The sequence below is a fragment of the Poecile atricapillus genome, chromosome Z (assembly GCF_030490865.1).
Source record: "Poecile atricapillus isolate bPoeAtr1 chromosome Z, bPoeAtr1.hap1, whole genome shotgun sequence".
In the NCBI taxonomy this organism is placed as follows: Eukaryota; Metazoa; Chordata; class Aves; order Passeriformes; family Paridae; genus Poecile; species Poecile atricapillus.
Genome location: NC_081289.1, coordinates 1,999,832 through 2,016,846, shown reverse-complemented (window position 1 = coordinate 2,016,846; position 17,015 = coordinate 1,999,832). Strand labels below are relative to the sequence as shown.

The window sequence follows — 17,015 nt, the reverse complement described above, 5'->3', positions numbered from 1 at the left end:
TACCCTGCTTTGCTAAAACCCTGTGTCACTCCAAGGCTGATTTTCATCGCTCTCTCCAAGGCTTGTGGATGAGCTGGGATTATCAAGGATGTTCTTCACCCTCAGGGAAAGCAGGGATGTATCAAAATTGTCATTTTGAGTAAACCCTCTGCAGGCTGATGCTTGTTTGAGAGGCTCCAGGATGGGTCTGTCCTGATGACCCTGGTGAGAACCAAACCAGAGCTCATGAGGCTGCCCAGGAACCACCTGAGCGTGGTGGCATCGATTGTAGACTTTGGCAAAACGTTGGTTGGGCACTGGAATAGGGAATGGTGACATTCCCAAGGCTGACAGAGCTCCAGGAGTGTTTGGACAAGGCTCAGGCACAGGGTGGGATTGTTGGGCCGGTCCTGTGGGGCCAGGAGTTGGACCTGATCCTTGTGGGTCCCTTCCAACTCGAGGTTTTCTCTGATTTTATGAAGACAGCACAACCACTGTGCAGCTCTTGGCCTCTTTCCATGGAGCTCAAGACTCCTTGTGGGTCACTTCCAGCTCAGAACATTCCATGATTCTGTGCTGGAGACTGGAAAAGTCGCAGAGCACTTCTGGGAAAGCCTCTGTGGTTTGACTGCCTCAGCTCCTTGAGATTCCTTTCCCAGTTTAGGTGCTCCAGATCATTTAATCAGCTCTTTGGGATGGTCTGGGATTGGCTTCCAGCAAGGACTGCTCTGTTCCAGCACACAGATCGTTATTTTCTAAGGTAATTAAAGAGATTAATTACTTATCCAAGTTCCTTTTTTCCCCCTCTCCATGGAAGTGGGACCAAGGAAAGCCAAAGAGAGGGAATGAATGAACTCACCTGGTTCACCTGGTGGGACATCAACGTTGTCAAACTGTCACCCCCAAAAAGTCCAGTAACACCAGTCCAAAGCTGAAGTGCTCCAGATGGGGGGTGACCACCTCGAACTGCTGCCCCTGGGTTGGTGAGGTGGCTTTAGATGGAAAATATTCCAAGCAGGAATGTCCCATTCAGGTGAGCCAAGGGCAGCACAGAGCTTCGAAGGATCTGCTTTTCTCTGTGTCCAGTTTGGAGCTGGGATGGAGCAGGAGCTCCTTTCACAGCACTGCTTTTACTGCAGGATTTGTTCTTGACTTGATTTGTAAGTTTATTTTTTAGCTGTTGTCGAGGTTTTTGTAGTGGCAGCGTATTTTTGGGAACGGTTCCTTCCCTCAGCAGCTGCACACTCCAGTCTGAGGTGCTGAATTCTCCTTCCCTTGCCTTGCCCTTCAGAGTCTCCAATTCCAAGAGGCCACGTTATGCAAAATTAGCACAAGTTGTGTCAAATATTGTTCTCAGGTGATGTCGGTATTTAATTGGCAATTTTGTCACTTGGTGCCATTCACTGCCCTTCAGAACTCTGCTTTTTCATTAGGTTTGTTCTAGGGGATGTTTCAATGACTGTCAATCCTTGTAGTGATGGCCACAGTGATGATGAAGATGAAATAACCTCCAGGAGCTGGGTGATCTTGGGAATCCAAGGAGAAGGGATGAAATCTAATATTCAATTAGCTGGGAATTGAGCTGAGCTGAACTTGGAGCTAATCCATTGGAAATGGTGGGGCGTGAGGAAAACATTTGCTTCCAGAATTACTCCAAGACACCCAGCAGAGACTGGACATTTTTCATGTCACTGCACAGGTTCTCTGAAATGTTGGATGCAGTTTCTGGCAGTTTATATTGGGAAAAAAGGACAGTTTCATTCTGGAATTTGATCACATTGCCTACAAAAGGTATCAGGCACCTGGGAGGGCTGGGAAAGAGCTCCAGAGTGAAACGTGGAGTTTCCACAGACAGGAATGACGTGGCCAAAAGGAATTTAAACCTGGAAATGGGAAAAAAAATGTTTCTTAAAAGTAGAGAAGAGAGGTCTGAAGAGTGAAGGCAGGAACTGGGTTTGATCTTGAGGTGGGTGTGAAGGGGATAAGCTGGAGGTTGTGTGGAGGAGCTGAAGGGGCATTTAATGGCCCTGGCAGCCCTTTGGAGCTTTTTGTCCTCATTTGAAATCCTTTAGGTTTTAGTTTGTATGGAAATGGGGGGGATTTCAAAGCAACTCCAAGGAAAACTTGCTGGAATCATCCAGAGTTTGCTGGTGTTGGTTACAACTGCAAAGGGAAGAAATGGATTTATTTTAGAAAACAGCTGCCACTCTGTTTCTCACAGAAATCAAATATTTTTTATGGAATCCCAGAATGATTTGGGATCATTTGGCTCATCCCACCCCCTGCCATGGGCAGGGACACTTTTTCCACTACCCCAGGTTGCTCCAAACCCTTTCCAGACTGACCCAGATACTTTTTGTTGGTACTGAAGTCTAAGAAATGTTGAAAAACTAAAAGACTTTGTGGCTGCTGCCTTCTCCTGGATTTGTGAAAAATATCAGGTGCTCACAGTTGGAATTAGCTTGGAAACAGAGGCTTTTAAATTAAAATAATGATAAATAAAATTTCTCCCAAAATGCCAAAGTCAGGGGAGCAGATGACTTTGAAATAGTCCATAATGACTGATCCAGTAAATGAGATTTTCCTTCTGTGTCGAGAGCCTGAGTTAGTCCAGAAGAAAAAAAAAATCAGCTGGTAGAACCAAAACCACATAAATAATGAAAGTGCTAAAATTGCCTCAGTTTTGTAATGTAGATGAAGGCAAGGTGTCATGACAGGAACACATTTACATATTAGAATTATTTAATTATCGGATCTTGTCCTCTAAAGAAGCAAACCCATCATGAATATTCATGGCTTCAATTAAAATATTAATGGCAGGCTGAGGCTTTGGTTTTCAGGTCTCCAAACAGCCATAAACAGATTTATTTAAATGCAGTGAGGAGTGGAGGTCAAAAAGGAGCGGCCTTTTTGGGGTTGGGTGCAGAGGCTCCTGTTCTTCTTGAAGGCAGGGGGATTTTATTTGCTTCACATTTGCTTTGGGATGGTTTTTGGAGAGGAATTTTGTGGATTTTGAGGAATTTTGTGCTCTGCCCCCACATCTGGAAGTATCTTCAGCTGGAGCTGTTTTGCTTCTTCAGTGCCACCACCTCGAGCATGTTTGGTGTCATCCCAGAAATGAAGTTAAACCATCCTGCTGGCTTTCAATTAAGGAAGTTGAAGCTTTCATCAATAATTAAATGTACCCAGTCACAGGCAAAAAAATATTTCCAGCGTGTAGATTGTTTTAAAGGAGAGAATTGAGATCTTGAGGTGGTAAAAGCTAATGAGGGGCTACTCCAAAAGAATTCTACTCACTCTTAAATCTGATTTTGCTAATAAAATGCAATTCCTTGAGAAAAACCAGTCAGAAATGATGCAGCACTTTTGGATTTATCTACAGGGAGGAGGAGATGCATTTGATGATTCCATTTCAGTGATGCATTCCATTTATCCAACAAAAACAATTGTTTGGTTTTCCATTTTTGTCTGGTGCATTTTTCCATTTCTGGCTGTTACAAGGACTCTGACAAAGCTCCTGGAATTCAACTTCTCTTGGAATTTGACTGAGTTTGCCAGGCAGAGGGTGAGGAAGGAGGAAAGAACCCTTGGATGACAAAAGGAGATCATGGATGAAGGAGCTGAACTCCAAGAGCTTCACAGTCACAGTTCTGTACAGACCTTATTTAATATTTAATACACAACTTTTAGGTTTCTATCTGAAAAGGATGATCCTGTTTTTGTTAAAGCCCCTTTTCTCCAAGGTTTACATGGAAAATAGAAACAGGTTTCATGGATCCACGTGGATGCTCCACCAGGAGGGTGGAATGAGATGAACTTCAAGGTCCTTTCCAACCCAAACCAGTCTGGGAATCCATGAGAACCCTGAGATATTCGGAATTGTTTCCATATTGAGCCATTTTGCAGCTTTTGGAGACAAGACTCAGAGGATTTTTGCTTGCAAAGAGTTAAAGGCAGCTCTTGACAGCCAGGGCATGAATTCTGCATAGACAACCCTGCATTTGTTTTGAACTTTAAAAAAAACCCAATGCTCTGATTAGTTGGAACAGCTTTTCCCTGAGGAAAGACTATGGAGTGGTAATTTCATTACAAAATACAGTGCTTGGAGATGAGCTGGAGTTGGATTTTTATTTTTTTTTTTTCCCCCACCCTCAGGGATTTGACATTTCTATTTCTTGACATTTCTCTCATTGTTAGACTGGGTTGGTTTTTTTTTTTTGTGCTGCTTTTTCCCCTCCCTTGGTGCAATTGGAGCTCTCCTTGAAGCTTGGAGTGTCTCTTTTCTTGGAGGTAAAACTGATAATAGTTTGAATTAGTTCAACAAGCAGATGGTTGGGAAAGGAGCCTGTGTGGAAGTGTGGAGCACTGGGACATGTGATCTATTGCCAAAAAAAAAAAAAAAAATTAAATATGAAGCACAAGTCTCTTGAACAGGGATATGTGTAAAACTGTCATTAGGGAAGGATGTTATGTGGTAAAAAGAGGTGTAAAAATAGCTCTGGCTTGCTCAGAGCTCTGGCTTGAGGTGTGTTAAATGTGTCTAAAGCAGCACCTGAGGGAGAGTTGCTCCTGGAGCCCATTCTTTTAGGAACAATGGATGTTTGGACAATGGATTTCTCAGATTTCAGCCACTTCCCTGTTCTTTCCTGCAGTCTCTCCAGTTCAGTGGCTGCAAACCCCCACAGCTCCTCCAGTGCCTCGGAAGGTTTGTCCTTCATTCCCAGGATCTGTTTTTCCACCTCCATCCCTGGTGATTCCATGGGGGACGTGTCCTGCTGTGTTCTGGGAATGGGGAGCAGCCTCCTGGCAGAGCTCTCATCTCCTTGCCAGCAGAATGTTGGGATGTTGGGCGGTTTTATCCCCTAAAACCAAAATTCCAGTTGTAATCCCAGCTTGACAGACAAGGAATTCTGCACTTCCCGTGGCTCCTTTGCAGAGCATGGCTTTATTTTACTGCTAGAAACCTATTTTATATCAATGAATATAGAATGAATTTTAGAATGAAGCCCAAATTCATTCTCTGGTGCCATCCTGTTCACAGCTTTATTTTGATTCCTCCTAATATTTCATCTGAACATTTTCTTGCAAATGGAGGAAGAGCTTTGCTCCATCAGATGCCTGGGGGTGAGAGTCCAGAAGAATCCACGGAGCTGGAGCTCCTCAGCTCTTGAGCCAGGCTGGGAGAGCTGGGAATGTTCTCCTGGAGAAGGGAGGGAGCCAGGGAGAGCTTCCAGAACATTCCAGGGCCTGGAGGGGCTCCAGGAGAGCTGGAGAGGGACTGGGGACAAGGCCTGGAGGGACAGGACACAGGGAATGGCTCCCACTGCCAGAGGGCAGGGATGGATGGGATCTGGGGAAGGAATTCCTGGCTGGGCTGGAATTCCCAGAGCAGCTGTGGCTGCCCCTGGATCCTTGGATCCCCTCCAGCTCAGGATATTCTGATTATCAGGGATTCTCTGATCCCTCAATGCCCATCTGCACCTTGCAGGGGAGTTTGATACAAACCACAAAATTCCGGTGGAGATGGGAAACTTCAGCTCTGCAGTTTCTGCTGTCTTGTGGAACTTTTTATTCCCAAGTGTTGCTCCAAACAGCCCATCCCTTCTCCTGTGTCACATTTTTCTGCTCTCCCCAGCTGTGAGTGGACCTTGTATGGGAAGAGTTCTTGGAATCCTCCCTCCCTCAGATTTGGTGTCTTCTGCTTCTGATTTTTCTTGATGAGCTGAAGTTTTCAGAGCAAATTTGTGGCTGTTTGAGGCTGAAGGGTGAGGAGCAGAGCACAGGGGGACCTTGGAACTCCCCACTCTGCTCCAGTTTCATCTGTTTTTCCAGAGGGAAAATTTCAGCCTGGATTTTCAGGCTGCAGCAACAACTCAGCTTGGACAGCCTGGAATGTGCTCCGAGGTGTCGGGATAACCTTGGCTTGTGTTGTTTCTCTCCCTTCTTCTAAAATATCTGCTTGATGTCAAGTTGACTTTTTGCTTTTGCCATTTCTGGTTGTCCTGTGTCAGTGGGTGCTCCTGCTTCCTGCAGATGAACATGAGAACACAGATTTCCTTTAATTTTGAAATTAGAAGATGAAGATTCCAGATTTTCAGACTTCACCAACTGCTCAGTTCCTGTAGTTGGAAGCTGCTGAATCAGCAGAAACCACAAATTAATTCCTTTTTCTGGTGAAGCTGAAACATTCAAGTTTGGTTTCTTTAGCTTTTAACTGCTGAAACTTTTAAGCAAAATTAAAAATAAGGAGATTTGTAATAACTGAATTTTTTTCCACATGTACTTCTGAGCTTTTCATAAACTGATAGAATGGTTTGAGTTCAAAAATGATCTTAAAGATGATCCAGTGCCACCCCTGCCATGGGCAGGGACACTTTCCACTTTCCCAGGGTGCTCCAACCTGGCTTTGGACCCTCCCAGGGATGCGGCAGCTTCTCTCCACAACCTGCTCCAATTTTCTTATCCTTGATTCTTTTCATTGATCCTCCTCCTGCAGCAGGAGCAGCGATTAAAAAGGAAACAGAAATAAAGAAATCAATTAAGATTTTTCTATAAAAATAAGTTCTTGGTTGCTATTTAGGGGAAATGTCAGATTTCCTGGTGATGGAAATATCTGGAAACATATGGAAAAGGCTGGTCAGCCTTCTCCCTGGAATTTGTCATATTGGAAACATCCTGATCCTGACACAGTGGCTGCTGTGAAACAATGTTTTATTAAATCACCAGGTTATTCTTGTGCCACCAGTGGCTTTGATTAACACTGAATTAGGGTCATATCCTACAATAACAGCATTTCTAAATCCCTGGCTGCGTTTGAAAGAGTTGTGATTAAAGTTCTGGCTGTTTTCCTGCAATTTCTGAGGTCTCTGAGGGCTGAGTCCCCTCCTCTTTATTGGCATTTGAGTTTGGTTGCAGCCCCTGGGGTTTGGTGCCAATATCAGTGACAGTCTCAGGGGGAGCAACTCTGCATGAAAATGCAAGAAATAAAAGCTGTAACAAAATTAACACAGAGCTCACAAATTACCAGGGACCACGGCAGGGGTTGTTTCCTCAAGTCTTAATTCATCTTTGATTGAATTCCAGGCCAGACAAAGCGAGGGGGACGAGGAGGTGGGGAAAGCCATCTGAAAGAGATTATGGATGAACAGGTTGAAGGATGCTGCCTGACAGCTCCCACTCCTGCCCGTGCAGGGAGTGGCTCTGAGCATTTTGTGCGCTGCCATGGACAATCCAGTGCCGTTCCTGGGGGAAAAGCTGGGTTATTAGTGGGGATCATTGTGCATACTGCTGGAAAATGAATTTATTCCCAGCCGTGGAGGCGCGGATGAGGAGCTGGGAGGTTCCTTTGTTGGTGTGAATTTATGGAGGCATCCCGGTGTGGAATCACCGAGGGGGATTTATCCTGCCTTGTTTTACCTGCCAGGTTGGTAATATTCTCAAGCCTTGTCAAAAGATGGGTGAATTTATCTTCATTAGAACCGACTCCTTCGTTAAAATGTGGAAAACCAGCCCAAGAGAGCTTTCCTGGGGGCTGCTGGATGCCAGCTGTGTGACAGCCTCAGCATCTTCTCTTTCACCATCATGGTAAAAACTGAAGGAGTTTTTGACCTCCTGGTTGGGCTCAATGATCACAAAGATCTTTTCCAACCTTAATAATTCCATAATTCTGTATCTACTTCTTCCAGAAGACCATACAGGGTTTTATTTGGCACTTGGACAAGGCCTGGAGGGACAGGACACAGGGAATGGCTTCCACTGCCAGAGGACAGGGATGGATGGGATCTGGGGAAGGAATTCCTGGCTGGGCTGGAATTGCCAGAGCAGCCCCTGGATCCCTGGAATGTCCAAGGCCAGGCTGGACAGGGCTTGGAGCAGCCTGGGATACTGGAAAATCCCTGCCCATTGAAACTGGACAATCCTTAAGGCCTCTTCCCACCCAAATAATTTTGTCCTTCTGTAATTCCAGCCAATTCCTTTGTCTGAAATGTCCTGGAGCTTCTAAATATATTAAAAAAAAAAAAAAAAAAAAAAGAAAAAAAGAAGAAAAAAAGATGAAACAGGGGGATTTTAGAGTTAAACCACTTGTAAGAAAATAAACCAGCAAATAACACCATGTCAGGAAATATCTTACTTTATTTCACTTGCTTTTTGTTATTTCTGACATTAAAACTGAATAGAAAACATGTCAGGGATATAAAAAATTCAGGTAGGAGCCATTTGCTGCTACTGGAGATAAGATAAAGGAAGAAAGCTCGGAGCAGAGAACAGTGTAAAAGTGGATGCAGGGTGTGAGTAATCACAGCTCATTAGCTCCACTGCGTTTTCCAGCTCCGGATAAGGAATTCTGCTGCAGCCACGCTTTGGAAGAGCTCAGATCTGTACACGGGGAGTTTTAGGCAAACCAACAAAATCCTAAATATGCAAGTTGACAAATCCATTAATCAAAGTGCCTGCTGCTCAGTCGTGTGGCCTGGGGGAGAGGAAGGGGAAAAAAAAAAAAAAATCACAACGAGAAAAAGAGGAGAAATATGCATTTTAAACAATTTCTGTAGCTGGAAGGAGACTTTACATATGTGGCTGACACGGTGATCAAATGATAAAGGAGCCTCAAATTGAACCCCAACCTTTTGTGCAGGCTCTGAAAGCCAAGGCACGGCGCCGTTTTTCAAGGCAGATGGAGTGTGAGCAACTAATAAATCAGGTTTTGAAACATTAAAGAGCAACTTATTTAAATGCATATGGTGTTGGATCTCAGACAAGGCAGGATAGGGGAGCGGGGAGGGGTTGGGAACATCAGCACAGCAATATGGCAGAGCAGGGGCTCGGGGGCTGCATCCAAATCAGGCACCAAATCCTGGGGAACACGCTTGGAGAAGCTGTTTCAGGCAGAAATTTTGGAATTGCTGGACAGTTTGGGACATTATTCTGTGTTCAGTGGATAGCTGAAGTCAGAGCATGAATTTAAAACAGTGAATAAAATGTTGACGCCTTTTTCCTGACATCTCTCAAAACAGCTTTGCCAGGGGAAAGTTGGAGCCGCAATCTCAATTCCCCTTTTGGGGAGCTGAAATGCAGAAACCTGATCAGGGTCAGAGAGGCCACATCAGTCCCGTGGCTGGAATCCAGATCTGCCTCTCCTGCTTTGGGAAATCACTTTTCCTCAGGTTTGAAGCAGAGTTTGATCTGCAAACCTGAACACCAAGCCCAGCTCTGCTCAGAATTCCAGAGTGGTTTGGGTGGGAAGGGACCTCAAAGCCCATCCAGGGCCACCCCATCCATGGCAGGGACACCTCCCACTGTCCCAGGATGCTCCAAGCCCTGTCCAGCCTGGCCTTGGACATTCCAGGTATCCAGGGGCTGCTCTGGGAATTCCAGCCCAGCCAGGAATTCCTTCCCCAGATCCCATCCATCCCTGCCCTCTGGCAGTGGGAAGCCATTCCCTGTGTCCTGTCCCTCCAGGCCTTGTCCCCAGTCCCTCTCCAGCTCTCCTGGAGCCCCTTTAGGCCCTGGAATGTGCTGGAAGCTCTCTCTGGGTCCTTCTCCTCTCCAAGGGAACATTCCCAGCTCTCCCAGCCTGGCTCCAGAGCAGAGGGGCTCCAGCCCTGGAGCATCTCATCCCAATCCCTTTCCACTCCTCCTTTCCCCTTTTTATACCTGTAAGGGATTTGTGGAAGTTCAGCCATTAGACTTTACTTGATTTGACCATCCCTTAACTTCTGCCCAACATTTTCAGTGTTTCACTGAAAGATTTTAGGTTGGAGCCTGCCCTGCACCCCACGCTGGGGACCATCACCCCAAACACTGCTTTTGGGAGAACGGCTGGGAATTGATCACTGATGGAAATACTGAAATGGGATGAACTTCAGGGGGAGCTTAAAGTATTTCCAGAGTGACTGGCGAGACGTCAGCAGGGAGTGCTGTGGCTTTAGGGTGCTCCTGCCCTTGGCTGTGCCAGCCTGGTGTCCCCTGTGTCCTGTTCAGGCTGGTGACATCTTCAGCACTGGAAGCTGGGAGCAGCTCTTGGAGTCACTCAATCATCTCCCAGCTCCCTTCCTGCCCCAGGTCTGACAGCAGCCCGTGCTTTACAAGCAGTTACCACCTCATTCCCATCAATTTCGGGTCTTCTGGAGCTCCATCATCGCTCTGATCTCTGTTGATTTCGGGAAAATGTGGGTGCATGTGTGTTTGTAGCCATCAGCCCCTTTTTCCTGATGGTCCCATGTCCAAATTCCCACTTGCCATGATTAAAAGAAGAGCGGGTGATTAAGAGAAGCAAACAAGAAATGCAATCTTTCCTCTGTCAGAAACCTCTGCTAAATTGCTTCTCCCCTCAAGCAAGGAAGTAATCAAGTATTGGCTGGAACTTGTTCTTGTCTATCTTGATAATGTGGATTTTTTTATCTGGTGCACCTCAGTTCCCTCATTCCTATTCCAGGAGAGGGAAGGGAGCCCCCCGTGCTGGGTCAGAGCTGGGGTCACCACTCCCAGTTTGGGGGTGGACAGGGCAGAGGGAACAAAAACCATCATTAGAGAAGAACAGACAGAAAAATGTGCCTGAAATAATCCCCAAAATGCCACTGGAAGTGTCCAAGGCTGGGCTGGATGGAGCTCTGGGCACCCCAGGACAGTGGGAGGTGTCCCTGCCCATGGCAGGGGTGACACTGGATGGGCTTTCAGGTCCTTCCCAACCCAAATCCACTCTGGGATTCTCTGAAGGGAAAGAAGGTTGAGGATTCAAGACACGAAAAAGAATTTGAGAGATGATAAATCGTGTTTGGTTCCATGTGAAAAGAATTGAAATGTGTGAGTGCCAGTGCTGTGAATCACTGCTGAGAATCGGGGCAGGAGAGACAGGACCTGATGTTTGTGTCCTGTGTGGTTCATGGAGCCAGGCTGGGAGAGCTGGGAATGTTCCCCTGGAGAAGGGAAGGATCCAGGAAGAGCTTCCAGCACATTCCAGGACCTGGAGGGGCTCCAGGAGAGCTGGAGAGGGACTGGGGACAAGGCCTGGAGGGACAGGACCCAGGGAATGGCTTCCACTGCCAGAGGGCAGGGATGGATGGGATCTGGGGAAGGAATTCCTGGCTGGGCTGGAATTCCCAGAGCAGCCCCTGGACACCTGGAATGTCCAAGGCCAGGTTGGACACTGGGGCTGGGAGCAGCCTGGGATGGTGGGAGGTGTCCCTGCCATGGCAGGGGGTGAAACTTCCAACCCAAATCATTCTGAGATTTATTTGGGGGGTCTAAAATACAGGAATATGAAAACACAGATTTCCATTATAAAACTCTGCAGTTGCTGTTCACAGATCAATCCCTTCTCTCTGCTGAGCTGTTTAATCATCACCTGCTTTGCTCTCTTTGGGCCTCCTTTGCTTTCCTCCCTTTCACGCTGAATGAAATTTGAATTTCTATGCCTTGAGGATGATGTGCAGGCAATAACTGAGGTGTTGAGTCCCACACAGTCAAGAACTTTTGGGAAGCACCACCCCATGGCAACTGGTTCCTTTCCTGCTCTCAGCTTGTGCTGCTCCCTCAGAGTGGAGGAGCTGCTGGGATTTGTGGGATGTCTTAATTGCTCAATTGTTGCTTCAAAGCTTCAGTTCCTTTATTCTTCTTTATTCTTCTTTATTCTTCTTTATTCCTCTGTTCTGCTTGGATTAACATGGAGTGGCTCCCTCGAAAAGGTGCTCTGGTCATGGAGAGGAGCCCAGGAATTCTTCATTTCATGCCTGGAACCCGTTTAGGTGAACTGTGCATTGCAGAGAGCTCAATGAGCCTGTCCTGTGCTCACACAGGGGTGAGAACTGAAGTTTCCCTGTGCTCCTCATTATTTTGGGGTGTTGCTGTTTCCATTGATCCCAACTCAACAGTTCTTGGATGTTTTGGAAAGGGATTTACTTATCAGGCCAGTACTTTTGTGTCTGAAAAGTTTTAGGGAGTGGAAGGATTGAAAATGTGACTGAGGATAAAACACATTTAGACAGATAAAGCTCTGAAACAATGAGGTAACGTCTGATGACTCCAAAGTGACAGCATAAGAAATCTCACCCTTTTTTAGCTCCTGTGTGAGAGACAGAGAGAGCTTTTCTCAGGATGTTGATAAAAAGAAATTACTTCATTACTCACAATGAATTTTAAAACCTGCACAGAAAATCTTTCAAGGGGCTGAGCCACCTCTTCTCTGACGTGCTCAGGTCTTTCAAGGAACAGATAAATACAAAGAGAAATGTGTGATTCCTCCCTGGAACGTTGGAAGAGCGAGAGAATAGAATCCCAAAGTGGTTTGGGTGGGAATGGAGTTTAAAGATCATCCAATTTCACCCCTCCCTCTGCTCTGGAGCCAGGCTGGGAGAGCTGGGAATAATCCCCTGGAGAGGAGAAGGATCCAGGGAGAGCTTCCAGAACATTCCAGGGCCTAAAGGGGCTCCAGGAGAGCTGGAGAGGGACTGGGGACAAGGCCTGGAGGGACAGGACACAGGGAATGGCTTCCACTGCCAGAGGGCAGGGATGGATGGGATCTGGGGAAGGAATTCCTGGCTGGGATGGAATTCCCAGAGCAGCTGTGGCTGCCCCTGGATCCCTGGAGTGTCCAAGGCCAGGCTGGACATTGGGGTTTGGAGCATCCTGGGACAGTGGGAGGTGTCCCTGCCATGGCAGGGGTGGCACTGGGTGATCCTTAAGGTCCCTTCCCAACCCAAACCATCCTGGGATTCTGTGGCATTTTCTATAAATATGGAAAATATCCATGCAAACATTTGAATTTTAACGTACCGAGCAGAACGCAGAACTGAAGCTCTCCTAATGTTTGTTCTGACTTTCAGCGCCTGCAGAGATTCCAGTTTCCCTTCTCATCTCCTTTTTCATGTTGAAGCCTGACATTTTAGGCTCCATTTCAGACACATCGAGCTCTGTCACTAATGGCCCTGTCTCTGTCACCGCTTGCAGTGACATTCAGGTGGGCACACTTCATTGCCAGCACGGCAGGAGAGTGTCATTAACTCTGGGACAAATCTCACTTCTTCTCCATGTTTTCCTTATTTTTCTTTTGTTCCTCATAATTTATTACTGGGCAGATTAAACCAGCAAACTTTGCTGCTGAGAGGAAGCTGCCACAACAACGGTGCTTCCAGAGAGATGGGGAAGTTTTTGGATATTTCCCTGGACACTCTGGCAGTGCAGAGTTTGCCAGCTCAGCTCTGGTTTGGGAGGCTCCAGATTGGATCTCTGGTGGTCATTGATAAGGAGAGGAAAAAAGGAATTATTCCATATTCATGGAATTATGGAGTGGTTCAGGTGGGAAGGGACCTCAAAGCCCATCCAGTGCCACCCCTGCAGGGACACCTCCCACTGTCCCAGGCTGTTCCAAACCCTGTCCAACCTGGCCTTGGACACTCCAGGGATCCAGGGGCAGCCACAGCTGCTCTGGGAATTCCATTCCAGCCAGGAATTCCTTCCCCAGATCCCATCCATCCCTGCCCTCTGGCAGTGGAAGCCATTCCCTGTGTCCTGTCCCTCCAGGCCTTGTCCCCAGTCCCTCTCCAGCTCTCCTGGAGCTCCTTGAATTCCTGGAATGTGCTGGAAGCTCTCCCTGGATCCTTCCCTTCTCCAGGGGAACATTCCCAGCTCTCCCAGCCTGGCTCCAGAGCAGAGGGGCTCCAGCCCTGGGGCAGCTCCGTGGATTTGTCTGGAATCTCTCCCACAGGTCAGGGCCCTTCCTTCCCCTGCAGCCTGGCCCATGGGAGGTGTCCCTCTCTGGAACTGGGTGATCTTTAGGGTCCCTTCCCAGCCAAACCATTCTGGGATTCTCCACTCCCTGTTTTCTCCAGAGCTGCCAGTTTTGGGTTGTTGGGATGAAAGATCGTTCACCTCCCTGCAGGAGATGCTCTTGGTCAAATCACTCAGGAGGAAGGAATATTCCTGGAGTATTTTCTGGAGATGTTGGTGTCTCTCCAGCACAGGGAATTGGCTGGTCCATGTGAATTACACATTTCAGACCTTGATACAATCAGAATCTCCCGTGGAGATCTCCAATTCACAGGGAAAGGAATCCTTCACTCTCCAGGTGGGGATTTTCTCCAGGATTTTCCATGACAAAACTCCAGTGTTTAGAGCAGTGAAGGTGGGAGGAGCAATGGCATTAAAGTTGCACTGCTGTGTAGTTGGGATGTCCAGAGCATCACCAGGAATAAGATTTACACCTCAGCAACTTTTTTTTTTGGGTAAAATATTTAAATACAAACAAAATTCATCCCCCCCTGCACCTACCTGCAGAGCACCCACGATTATTAATGGAAGGCTGAGAGCCAAGGAGATGTAAAAGCACATTTTTCTCTCGGTGCCAGGCTTCTGTTCTCCTCAAATCCATCATCATCTGGCCCAACAGATCAGACAGATTGTTTTATTCCTCACCGTGGAGTTCATCCCAGTCAATAATATTGATTAGTGCAGGGTGACTTGATGGAACAAGAATAACACCCCTCTCTTAATTGGAGCCTGCATTTCCTCATCCCTGCCTCAGCAGCTCATGCTTGGCTGGCTTCTTCAATAATTCTGTTCAGACACGGAGCCCACTGGAAATTGCAAGATCTGACATTAACAGGGGAAGTGAATAATTTTCTTTTCCTTGAACTCGCTTCTCTTTTCTTCCCCGATTAAACTGCCACGTTGTGAGAGTTCACTTTTTAAACTGCCAGCTGAAATCCCTGGATTTTTTTTTTTTTTAGAGCTGCCTCTTTCTAAACACCATCAGGAAAGTTTAAAAAACTCTGTCTTCGGTTGCTTTGTGCTTCCCAAGTCCATATGTTGGGGTGGGATTCATCCAGAAGTTCTGTGTGCTCAGGGTTCATTCGAGGAGCTGAGTCAGCTCTGGAAATGTTGTGACTGCAGACTTCCAGTTTCCCAGGATTTCCCACTCCGTGGGGAATTCAGTGCTGGAGCTTTTCCACTCACATCTCAGAATTTATGGGAATTCTTGCAGGAATCACTCCTGATCTAGAGGGCTTGTTTAGGGTATGGAAATGCTGGTGTTGGTGACCTGCTCAGTCCTTGCAGATCAAATAAAGGATCAAATAAATATATAAATAAAAGCACCCAAGAGCTTTTTTTGTAGATTGATTGATGTAAAGCACATAAAATTCCCTTGGAAAAGGAAGTTGGAGTCACTTCCTCATCAGCTGTGTTGTTCCTCTTTCCCATCTGCAGAAATCCTTTTTGTTTGGTGATGTCAGGGTCAAGAATTTCGAAGACCTGCTGGGATAGTTTTGATTTCAAAACTCTGTAACAATCCTGTCTGTAAAGCTGTCCCAATAATGTGATTGGCTTCTGTATTTATTATTTATTATTTATTATCAGTCATTAAGGAGAGTTCACATGGAAAGGGCTTGATCCTACCTGGGATATTCAAACTTTGCCTGAGCACCTTTTTTGGGAAGAGGAGCTGTGGCTGCCCCTGGATCCCTGGAATGTCCAAGGCCAGGCTGGACAGGGCTGGAGCAGCCTGGGACAGGGGAAGGTGTCCCCATGGGATTGGAACTGGATGGGCTTTGAGGTCCCTTCCAAGCCAAACCATTCCAGGATGATTTGTGTGGGGTGTCTGGCCTGTTGTCCTAAAAATGTTTTCTTTGGGAATGGTTCCACGTGGACTTTATTGCTATCAGGACATGCAGAGCTTTCTGGAAGTTGATATTTTCCCTCTCTTTTCCCTCCCAATATCCAAGTTTAAGGTACTTTGGTGTCAGGAGCTGCCTGTGGAAGTAATTTTGGAATGATGCAGTGATGCTGGTCAGGTTTTATTGCCACTCCAAACCCTGGAGCCTGTGGTGTGTCAATGATGTTCCCTGAGTTGTGTTTCGCTGCCAAACTCCACAAATTTATTTTTCCTGTAGCTGAGAGCCCATTTGTACCCAGGTGGAACTCAGAGAAGGGAAACCACGCAGGAATTACAGGAGTCAGAGTTGGGAACGAACTCCTGGGGGAGGCAGTAATGCCAAATACAATAAACAAATTAAAATGTCAATCACTGGCATCCAAACCCAGGCTGGAATTGTGCCAGCCCCACTCAGAGGTGCAGCACTTGGAAGCAGGAAAATTCTGGGAATTCCTTTCCAAACATCTGAGCCATGTGGCCAAGGGCTTGGGTGATTGTCACCCGAGGTGAAGGACCTGGATTTGGTGGGGTTTGTGCCAAAATGTCCCCAACTCTGGAATGAGGAGCCCAAAGTCACCTCCAGACACCATGGGCAGCGCTCCCCCTGCCCTGGCAGTGCTTGGGGAGGGCACAGAGAGCAAAGCCCCCACGTTAATCACTGATCTTTCACCAGGAAAGAAGCGTTTAATTCCTGTTTAATTATCGCTTGCTAAATGTTTAATTATCACTTACTGTCTGAAAATCAAGGGATGTCAAGATCTGTTAGACAACTTGTTCCACGTTATTTTCCAGGAGGACCTGATGATAACTTAATTGAGGGTGGTGGGTCCAAGTTTGTCTGCAAACCAGGAGCCAGGAACATCACCATCATCTTTCACCCCCTGCTCAGGTAAAATCTGCCTTTCTGCACGTTTCTACAGCTGCAAAGAACTAGAATAAATAGAATTAAACCTCAGGTTTGTGGGGATGGTGGGCACATTCCAGCTCTGAGATCTGGGGTTGCTCTGAAGTTGTAAAGTTGTCGTGTGTGAAAAAGTAAACTTGACGATATTTTAAAATCTTTTTTCAAACTGAACTGTGATGTCAGGTGGGATTTCCTGTCTGGGTGCCCCTGTGTCACCAACCACTGTCATTTATTGACCTAAGCTGGGTGAAGTTTATTTGCAACCTGCCACAAATTGCTTCTTGCTGTTCTTTATGTTTATTAAAAAGTCAGAGGAGCTGCAAGGTGAGTTCATTGATGAAACACTGTGGGCTGGGGACTGCAAATCAATTCTTGATCCAGAGTGAGCCAGTGATTACCAAAATTATCACAGCTGGAACTTTACACAGAGCAAGCCTTTAATAAACCTCTTCTCATGGTATCATTCACCTCTGATGCTTGAATTTT

At 46.5% G+C, this 17,015-nt stretch overlaps 1 protein-coding gene across 1 annotated transcript in view; it reads left to right on the top strand.

Moving 5' to 3' along the window:
• LOC131592838 (exocyst complex component 4) overlaps positions 1 to 17,015 on the top strand; it is a 292,946-nt gene that overhangs the window by 131,326 nt on the left and 144,605 nt on the right. Inside the window, exon 10 of the mRNA XM_058864649.1 lies at positions 16,418 to 16,514. Coding sequence (XP_058720632.1) covers positions 16,418 to 16,514 — 97 coding nt within the window. The remainder of the gene's footprint in view (positions 1 to 16,417; positions 16,515 to 17,015) is intronic.